Source organism: Oryx dammah, unplaced genomic scaffold (assembly GCF_014754425.2).
Source record: "Oryx dammah isolate SB20612 unplaced genomic scaffold, SCBI_Odam_1.1 HiC_scaffold_29, whole genome shotgun sequence".
In the NCBI taxonomy this organism is placed as follows: Eukaryota; Metazoa; Chordata; class Mammalia; order Artiodactyla; family Bovidae; genus Oryx; species Oryx dammah.
The window spans coordinates 99165659-99176316 of record NW_024070213.1 but is presented as its reverse complement, the minus strand read 5'-3'; the positions used below and the strand labels follow the sequence as shown (position 1 = coordinate 99176316).

The window sequence follows — 10658 nt, the reverse complement described above, 5'->3', positions numbered from 1 at the left end:
GTCTTCATCAAATTGCAGCGATTCTGATACGCAATAATGTCTTCATCTCGCGTGCCACCATCTTTATACAATAACATTGTAGCCCAGTATGCATTCTAGGGCTTTGGTTCTTCTAGATGTGCTTCAGAATTAAAGTGATGAAAATGTCTGGAAGACCCTACATACTACATATTCCTTCTTGGAAATTCATGTTGAACATATGTGTTCTCTGAATCATCTGTACTATAATGACCTCATGTGAAAGCATTTCTCAAACTTGCTTGATTATAGAATTTGTTGAGAGAGTGCCAAGGTGACAGTTAATATGTACAGAATGAATTAGTTTACACTTTTTGCCCTTTCTGTGTCCTGGACTTGTCTATTTAATTTCATATAGGTTCACATTGTAATGTTCAAAACTGGAACTAATCCAGTTTGGACCAACCCAGACTCCAAACAATTAACTGAAGCCAAAAACTTAGAAATCATTTTTAACACCTCTGTCCATCACTTCATACATCTAATTATCAGTTCTGAAAGATTCTCATCTGTTGTATCTGTGTACTTCTCACCAACCAACTGGCTGCTAATTTTAATTTAAACCAAGATTCATGCTTGAATTATTTTATCACCACCCCAAGCATTATCTTTCAGTCTTATCCCTGTCCTGTCTTCACAAATGAATGAGAATACTGTTCACTTGCGTAGTGACATTTAAGATTTTTCATTATCTAGCACCTGCTAAAATTTCTAGAACTCTCCACTTCCATCTCAAACATACACACATTGTGTATGTTCTTAACTAAATGCAACCAGAGCAAAAAGCACCATTCTATCACATATTTATTCCCTTTGGTTAGAATGACTTCTTCCCATATTTTTCAATTGGCTACCTTCTGTATTTAGCAAGACTCTATTAGTCATTACCATTTTTATGGAGCCCCTGATTATGTTCCTGGAATGTTTCCAGGTGCTGAAAGTACAGAGTTAACAAAACAGTGTCTGCCTTCATGAAGCTTACATTCCAATGAGGAAGACAGACAATAAGCAAGTAAATATGTACTATGTCAGGAGGAAAACATCTATTAAAAAAAAAAAAAAAGGGGGTTAGATGAAGTGGAGCCTTAAATAACTTCCAGTGGCTGGGAAACAGTAGGCACTCAGAAGATCTGTAAGTGAGTAAAGATAATATAGGCTAAAGCTAACTTTTTTTTTTTCTTTTCAGGTCCATCGCCACCATCTTGGTTTATGTTGGCCGATCCCAGATACTTATATGAATTCAAAACCAGTTATTATCAACATGAATCTGAACAAATATGAGTATGCCTTTGATGCTAAGTGTTTGTTTAATCATTTTTCAAAAATAGACAATCAAAAATTTGGTAGGCTCAAAGATATAATCCTTAATGTATAAACTGGAAGTGCAATTAAAAACCAGCTTCATTGTTGTTCTGTTTCAATGTTGAATACTCTGCCATGTTTATTAGGTAAAAATATCTCAGATTCAGTTTATTATTCAGTGTCTTAATATAGCAACATGTCTTTTAGCATTTGAAGCAATCAATTTCCAGCTGCAACTATCTATTCAAATTTTTATTTAGAAACAGCAAATGAATGTTAACCTCTGGAATTGAAAATATAATAAATAATAAGCTCTCCACCTTGTACAAAGGTTGGATTCAGTCCATTGTACATGGGTAGTTTAAAAGACAAACCAACAATTTTGGACCATTACTTTAAAAATTAAATAGTTCAAACTGAATTTAAAATTGCTAGACATTTAACAAAACATATGGCTCAACTTAATAACATATATATAGACATAATTTCAGAATCTTAACACATATATAAATATGTAAGTATATATAAAATCCCAGTTTTAAATGTTTAAAAAATTTAGTACAACATTATAAATGTATAAAAATTTACCATAGCTCATTGCCTATTTGACAGACATACTAACAGTCTTCAAAAATATACTTCCCTAATATGTTGAAATTTTTATATAATTTTATCTACTAAAAATTCCAATTTAAGTAAAGCTATGAGGTATTGGGAAGGAAATCATGTAGGTCAGACTTGCTTGATTTCCAGATGGAATTTTAACTTACAAAGTTAGTAAATAGTTAAATAAAACTATAGTTAGAGATGGCCTTTTAGTATATGGGGAAATTAACAGGATTTTCCTCCTCATCTTCAAACTGTTCAGAAGCAGCAACAGGACTAGTTAATTCAACTCCAAATTGTTCAGAAAGTTTTTTTAACTTCTCTTCTAAGAGAATATTTTTTTTCACTTCTTCTTTGTAGTTATACTTCAGATCTTCTATTTCTTCAAAAAATGATGGATCAAAATTTTCCAGTTCTTTTTTCAGCTTTTTTATTTCCTCCTAGTAAGAATATATTATCTTTTAAAGGTATACACAGGAAAAAAAATACATTCTTTAGGTCTGAACTAAAGAGAATGATTTACAAACATGAAAGCCAAAGAAACTTGAATAGTCAAATATAAGGCAGAAGTCAAATTATTCTCTAAGTTATGTCCTATTCTGGCACTATAATTTATCAACTATTAAGTCAGAGGGGATTTAATCTTTCCCCAACAGAATATTATGATGTTCTCAGTGTGAGGCAGTCAAAAAACTTGGTTATTCACAACACTGAAGTTATTCTGGTTACAATTCTTTGGTTTAGGCGTCATTTGTATTTTCTTTACAAGTATCTAATTTTAATGAATAGTGGTCACCTGTGATAAATATATTTATGATCACGGAAACTGTATGGCTTCTGCCTGGCTAAAAGTTAGCATCTAATAAAGAAACAATTTGAGCTTTAATGACCAGGTAGAATAGCCAGTGAGCACTAGTTAATTTTCATATTTATGTTCCTTCATTCTGTTTAGAGTCTTAAAGAGATAAAGCATATCAAATATCTTTATGTGAACCATTTCTGAAAATAACTGAAAAAGACACTAATCCCAGTGTGACCCAAAACTTAGGAAAATATTAAAATAATGAGCTATATTTGTGACAATAAAAAAATAATTAACTCTCTAAAGAATCCCATTTGTTCTATTTTTTGGTAGTTCTCTATAGTATTTTTAATAAAGTCAGACGAATATAAAAACCTTAATATCAAGGTTTAAATGTAAGTATAAAATGTGATTCCAGGAATATTTAGGATACATAGTTAAAATTCAGAGATGGTGATCATGAAAACAGTTTTCAACAGCTGTTTTCACAAAGCATTTGTAATATAATTAGATATAATTAAATACTTACCTTCAAATGCTGCTTTTCCATGTCTGAGGTTCTGAGCTGTGTCTCTAGACCTTTGACCTTTTCCTTTAGTTGATCAGGATCTGCCCCCACAAAGTGAAAATTAGACTAAGCTTTTTCCCACTCTGAGTTCAAGATAATGGACTTATTTTAGAAGAGAAAGAAGAAACTTATGCAACTAGAGCCTGGAAAATGTGGCCTTTTATAGCTGAAACAGTTCAGGCTGTGAATTCTGTATGCTAACCTCTATATCAATTCCATAGCAAATAAAGAAAAGAGACATATGCTAGGTGTTAGAAGTATAGAGTCAGGTTAATTTTTTACATGGAAGAAATCATTATTTGCAGAGGAAAATTCTGGAACCAAGAAAATCTTTTCGGTCTAAATGTACAACGATAGAATAAGTATATGATTAGGGAAGGGGCTATAGCCATAAGGTGGCCAAGTGCTCTGGTGACCAGCAGCTCTGGCTGATCCCTGTGCATCAGGATGTATTTACTGTGTAGTTACCATGTGAAGAATGTGCTAGGCAGGATACGCAAAGATGAATACATCCTGACGTTTTGGTAGGAAAACATAGAAAGCAAAAGGGCATTAGTTTAATTTATTGATTTCCTCCAGAGTTAAACATATCTCTAATTCTATAGAGAATCAATCAACAGTAGGAGTTTTTCTTTAATTAACCATCTTTGCTAGAAACATTTTCTTTAAACTGCATATAATGTGTCATATAGCCATCAAAAGGTAAACTTTTTTAAAATGCTAAAGTGTGAGAAAATAATGGTCAGCAAACACATTTTCATTAATGGGACAGGAAGCATATTCTATTAAGGTGACCTTGGAATGCTCCTCTAATTTAAGTAGGAGACAAGTATTTTCCTCATACTTTTCAAAGCTTTCCTCACCTTTGCATAAAGTGCTCATGATTTTGTTTACAGAGTTGATTCTTGATCACTGAAATGCTGTGTGAGTTGTCTTCATCAGTGGAATGCTATATATTACACACATTGGTAATGAAATAGTGCAGTAAAATTGATTATGTATGTGTGTGTGCTCAGTCATGTCTGACTTTTTATCACCCATGGACTGTAGCTCGCCAGGTTCCTCTGTCCATAGAATTTTGCAGGCAAGAAGACTGGAGTGGATTGCCATTTCCTACACCCCGGGACCTTCGCAACTCAGGGATCAAACCCACATCTCTTGTGTCTCCTGCATTGGCAGGTGGATTCTTGACCACTGTGCCACCTGGGAAGCCCAGTTATAATGTATAAGCATTTTCCAAAAGTTAGCTTAATAAGCACTTAAAGTTAAATAGTGCTTTAAAATTTCCAAAACGATTTGATTTTTGAGCCTTAACAATCTTTTACTGATATCCTCATTTTTAAATAGGAGATAAAGAATATGAGGGTTCAGAAATCCCCTCTTGGGATGCTGAAGTTTAGAGAGAACTTGCCAAATGTCAGCAGCATTAACAGCTCTTTAGTACTGTGTCTGGTGTACTATACCAAACTGGCTGCTGTAAGAGATGTTGTCAGAAGAGGTTTATGCATGTACGTCTAGTTACCAAAAGGTGATGCAGTATAGTGGTCAATAGCAGAGAATGGCAAGGAACTTTGAAGTTTCATAGCTTTAGGCTTCATCCTGCCTCGGCTGCTTCCTAGCTCTTGTAGCCTTGGGGACAGGTTAACCTCTTTGAATGGAGGTAAAATGGAGACAGAAGTACTCAAAATTCAGGGTCATAAGAGTTATAAAATGCTTATAAAGATTTAACATAGTGTTTGATACAACTCATACATGATAGTCTTGTTGCTATTTTGTATAGAAGCTACTTGATAGGATACTGAAAAGCTATGTGAAATAGTAAAAAACTGCTCAGATATAAGTTACTATAATCCTTTGGAACAGAATTTGGCATTTCCACCAAGCTGTCTGGTACAATATGCATACAAACAATAGATTCTTATTATTTGCAGTAGTTAAGTTCTATAACATGAAAAATCAATTAGTGAATTTTGAACCACTGTCCTTAAGGAAAATATACACACATATCTCACATAGATTTTTTATCTGAAATCCTAGAAACAACTCATCCTGGAACAACTTGTTCTATTTTGTTTTACAAGAGAGAAAACAAGGTTCAGAAGTGTCAAGAGACCCCTGAGTCTGCCCCAATAACAGGTATCAGAACTGAGCTTTAAATCCAGTCCAGCTGGTCCTAGAACCAGCGGTTCCTGCCCTGTGCTGCACTCCCCAGTACTGCCTCCATCCTCTGGTCATCCCTGTACGACAGCTGAAACAAATGCAGAGCGTCACCTTGTTGGATCTCATCTGGAAGACTGTGCATCATAAAACTTAAATTTCTCATTGCTCTGTTTATTTCTGCAGAAGTACCACACACAACTGATGTTAGATTACAAGTAAATTGTAGTAAGTGAACATGCAAATACAGAATCTGCAAATAATGAGGATCAACTGTTCACTATATGTGTACCCATGTATATACATTACGCGTGTGTGTGTGTGATATTTGCTCAGTCATGTCCGACTCTTTGCAACCCCATGAACTATAACCCGCCAGGCTCTTCTGTCCATGGAATTCTCCAGACAAGAATACTGGAGTAGGTTGCCATTCCCTTCTCCAGGGGATCTTCCCAACCTAGGGATTGAACCAAGGTCTTCTGAATTGCAGGGGGATTCTTGACCTGTGAGCTACCAATTGCTTATTAATACATTACCTATGCACACTGGAATAGTGAAATGATTAGTAACCACTTCTGAATGCAAATAGAGACTAGAAGGTTAGACTTTAGGCAATGTTTGCTTATATGCATGTAGTTTTTAAATTAATAAGATGAAAATAACATTTAGAAGAATATGTTAAATGGGCTTCAAAGGGCCTATACTGAGAAACTGGAAGGAAGAGACTTAGTATTTATTACTTAGCATTATATGATGATAAATCTGTAACATCCAGAAGCGACACAAGGAGAAAGGTTTGAATACTTGCTACTCAGTATTACAAATAAAGGGCTCAATGGGAATACTGCTGTGTGGAGGAAAGAGACCGCTCTAAAAACTTACATCAGGGATTTGATTTTTTAGGAAGACAGTTAAATCTGTAAACAAGGCAAATCCTAATTCAAAAACTTGGGTTAGCTAACATGCTATGAGTATGTTAAAAAATACATTACCAGATATGGTACTTTCAGGTCCATTTTGGTCTTTGTTAATTTCTATCCGATGGATTAATTCTTCTTTTTCTTTTTCCAGCTGACTATTAGCTAATCTAGAACACAATGATAATGTGTTAAAAAAAAAAAAAAAAAACAGACACTGCACCACAAAATAGGTCTGAGCATTTCTTAAACTGTGTGATACACTGCTTAGAACTTGCTAATACTTATAAAGGTAAACATTTGCCCATCTCCTTCAACTACTGCAGTGCTACCATTCTCAAACAAATCACAGATTAAAAATCCACATTTTTCTTAAAATTTTATGTTATTTTCAAGAGTAGTTTTGGAGGGAGGAGCCTCACAAGAATGTGCTACACAGAGCCTTGGAAGTAAAGAATTTTTTTTCTCATTCCATTAATACTTGCCTTTGGAAGCTAAGGTTTAATATATTCTATGCTGTTAAGAAAGTTTAAATTACAGATGACACCTATATTAGGATCTGGTTTATCCTTTTTATACCATCTATTATATAAAAGAGTGACTAGCATTAGAAGGGTGAAAGAAGGCTGATAAACCAATTAGGCAGCAAGGGTGAAAAATCTTTAGATACAGCAAACCTGGTTGTATTAAAAAATGATTTTTGAAAAAGTAGTCATACGAACAAATAATATACCTAAGAACTCGAAGCTCCCGTTGAAGGCCTTGTTCTGTCTCATCACCTTCAGGAACATGTTTGAGAATCTCAATCTTTGTGCACAATGAAAAGTTAGAAGACAAAGTTTGACATGGAAATACGGGGTTTTATAAAGATCCATAGTTTCAATAAAGCATAATTTTAGAATTTGAGCTTTCAAAAGTACATATGATTACACATCTATGGTGAATCTATCCACTATTCACTCAACAATTATTTACTAAAGAACTACTGACTGCATGCCAGGCACTGTCCTAGGCACACTGGATACAGCAGTGGAAAAAACAGGCAAAATCCCTTCCTGCATGTTCCTGTGGTTCTCTCAGTGTCAGTGGGGGAAGACAGTGAGCATGCGATGTGATGTAATCGGTTTACATTTCAAGATGGAGGAGCCTCTGAAGAAAAATAAGAGAGTAAGAGGACAGAAAGTGAATGGAACGCAGTGCGGGGATTGGGAGGGTCTGAGGAGCCTGCATTTAAGGAGAGACATGCAAGTGGGGAGTGAGGTATGGGAATATTTAGACAAACAGTATTCTAAACAAGGGAAACAAAAGCAGGGTCCCGAATAAACCAAGTGAGTTTGGTCTGTTCCAAGGACTGAAAGGTGTTACTGTGGCTAGGATACTGTATGCCAGAGAAAGTAAAGATGAGGCTAGAGAGGAAACCAGATGCTAGATCATGTAGGTCCTTGCCGGCTATGAAATAACTGCAGGATTTTATGTTAGGGTATGGGAACCACTGGAAGATTCTAAGGGTGGACTGCTATGATGTGCTTTATACTTTAAAAGGACTACTTGGTAAATATGTGGAAAGTATGTCAGGGATAGGGCTTCCCCGATATCTCAGTTGGTAAAGAATCTGCCTGCAATGCAGGAGACCCTGGTTGAATTCCTGGGTTGGGAAGAGCTGCTGGAAAAGGGATAGGCTACCCACTCCAGTATCCTGGCCTGGAGAATTCAATGGACTGGTGGGGTCACAAAGTGTTGGACACGACTGAGCGACTTTCACTTAGGGCTTCCCAGGTGGCGCTAGTGGTAAAGAATCTTCCTACAATGCAGGAGACGAGATGCAGGTCCGATCCTTGGGCTGGGAAGATCCCCTGAACTAGGAAATGGCAACCTGCTCCGGTATTCTTGCCTGGGAAATCCCATAGACAGAGGAGCCTGGAGTGCTACAGTCCATGGGACTAAAGAGTTGGACACGAGTGAGCAACACACACACACACACGCACACACACACACACAGAGAGAAGGTGAAACAAGGACATTACTTGCCTGTGCGCACACACACACACACACACACACACACACAGAAGGTGAAACAAGGACATTACTTGCCTGTTGCTCAAGGTCTGCCGTATATTTCTTAACTCTCTGTTCCCTCTCTGTTGCTTGTCTTACAAGCTGTTTAAGATCAGTAAGGCTTTTAGTTTTTTTGGCAATATCAGTTTCTAATTCTTTCAACTTGGTTTCATACATTCTAAAAGTATAAAGGGAAAAATGGTATAGACATGCAAAATAATTTCTCTTACTGATTTAAAAGCCACTGAAAATTTCTGCATTAAAAATAAAGAATATGTTATACTGGTTCTTCTGGTCAAATCTTCTCGTACATATTTATTTAGCATTACATGACAGCAAGGGAGAAGTACCCCTTAATTAACAGGCCAGTTAAATTGAGGATTTAGGTGTTTCCCAAGGTTATAAACAAGGATGGAGCCTGATGAATCTGACCACTGTAAAAGATTAATACCTTTTTCAGTCACAAAAATAAGAAATAAAAATTAAAAATTCATAAGAATATAAAATTGTATATTGCTGGATATTCTTAGGAATATACTTAAAGATAACTAAAGCATTTCTCTCTCTCTCTCTCTCTCTCACACTCACACACACACACACACACACACACTTGAGTTAATCCAGTTAGAACAAAACCAGTACAACACTCCTGGGAGAGAGAACAGAATGTGTAAAAGTAGGGATAAGAAAAATGGCATATCTGAATAGATTTGTAACCTTTCAGGAAATGGTCAATAGTTCAAAAAAAAAAAAAAGACCCCAAAAGAAATTTCTAAAACATTGAGCCAAAACGGTTTCCACAAGCATATTCCATCTTAGAAGAGACAATGTTCATAACATTCAGATTTCTCCAGAGAAAAGAAAAAGAAGAAGCACTTTGGCAAAATCAGGTTAAGGACAGGACAAGGAAGAAAAATTATTATTTCAATATTACATCAAAGTAATTATCATCAAAGAGTATTTGATAAACCTTAGGAACTTAGAAGGCAACAGTGTTAACCTAACAAAAACTGTCAAAAAAAGTGCTGAAATACCTGAAGTGCACTCCTGCACTTCATTTAATTCCTAACTCTAATGCCATCCAGTCAGAGAGGCCTTCTCTGACCACCTGTCTAAAACAGCTCCTGCATGACCCTGGACTGTCTCAGCAGTTGGTATTATAAAGCCAGACACAGAACAGATGTCATTAGTTTATTGAGTAAATAATAGAACAACTATAAAGATTTCAGTATAAGCATAATGTGTCATGGATACCAAAAGATAAATCACTTTACTGACCTGGGTGTCTAATCCCAGCTGCAGATTTGAGCCATTTTTAAGGTGGATTTAGGGATATATGAGGCTACAGACCAAAATTAGCCTTCTGTCAAGTTATGTTTTTTTGAAAGGTGTTTACTGAAGGCCTACTCTATGCTCAGTTACCTATACAGTTTTCAGATTAAAAACACAGAAATGATCTAAAAGGTCTCTCATTACCCTGCTCATATTTATAAACCCTTTTCACATTCGTAATTTGTGTGTGTGTGTACCTTCACAGAGCCTTTTTTAGAAAAGAAAGGACAGGGGATTTATCATTTCCACAGATTAAAAAACAAAAAAACTTTAACTCACAGAAGAACTGTAATTTACTTGAGGTCAGAGTGAGAAATGTGTGTGTCAGTCGCTCAGTCATGTCCAACTCTGTGATCCCATGGACTGTAGCCCACCAGGCTCCCTGCCGATGCAGGAGACACAGGTTTGAACTCGGGATCAGGAAAATCCCCTGGAGAAGGAAGCAGCTACCCACTCCAGTATTCCACCTGGGAAATTCTTGCCTGGTGGGCTACAGTCTATGGAGTTGTGAAAGAATCAGACACAACTCAGTGACTAAACAACAACAAGCCCCAGAAGCTACCTGGCTTTCTGAAGAAACCTAGTTAAAGTAGGCCTTTTAGAAATATATCTAACATAAAGCAGAGTCCAGCATGTAGCAGGTACTGAGAAAATACCTGCTAGATAAATATATCTCAAAGCAACTTAAAATTCTTTTGGTCCCTACATGATTGTAGCAGGAAATAAAGGACCAGCCAAAAAGCCAACTGATAAGCCTGCTGGTTGAGAGCCTCTGCTGGAGTCCAAGCAGATAAAAAGAGAGACTCCTTCTCCCCTTTATACCACCACATATACTATTTCAGTCAGCCCTCACATTAGCCCTCTGACAGAATCAAGAACAGCTATGGGGTGGGAGGAAGAG

General features: G+C 36.3%; 2 protein-coding genes across 15 annotated transcripts in view; one reads left to right on the top strand and one right to left on the bottom strand.

Annotated features, from left to right (window-relative positions):
• CUNH12orf29 (chromosome unknown C12orf29 homolog) overlaps positions 1 to 1637 on the top strand; it is a 9840-nt gene extending 8203 nt beyond the window's left edge. For both annotated transcript variants that reach the window (XM_040234467.1, XM_040234468.1), the window contains one exon: positions 1205 to 1637. In XM_040234467.1, the coding sequence (XP_040090401.1) occupies positions 1205 to 1393 (189 nt within the window). In that variant the 3' untranslated portion in view covers positions 1394 to 1637. The remainder of the gene's footprint in view (positions 1 to 1204) is intronic.
• Positions 1558 to 10658, bottom strand: part of CEP290 (centrosomal protein 290) — an 89018-nt gene continuing 79917 nt past the window's right edge. For 8 of the 13 annotated variants that reach the window (XM_040234453.1, XM_040234452.1, XM_040234457.1 and 5 more), the window contains 5 exons: positions 8462 to 8603; positions 7104 to 7177; positions 6446 to 6540; positions 3258 to 3337; positions 1558 to 2366 (listed from right to left, as the gene is read on the bottom strand). In XM_040234453.1, the coding sequence (XP_040090387.1) occupies positions 2136 to 2366; positions 3258 to 3337; positions 6446 to 6540; positions 7104 to 7177; positions 8462 to 8603 (622 nt within the window). In that variant the 3' untranslated portion in view covers positions 1558 to 2135. Of the gene's footprint in view, positions 2367 to 3257; positions 3338 to 6445; positions 6541 to 6964; positions 7178 to 8461; positions 8604 to 10658 lie in introns of those variants that run through there. The other 5 variants (XM_040234455.1, XR_005719858.1, XM_040234460.1 and 2 more) reach the window with 5 other exon arrangements.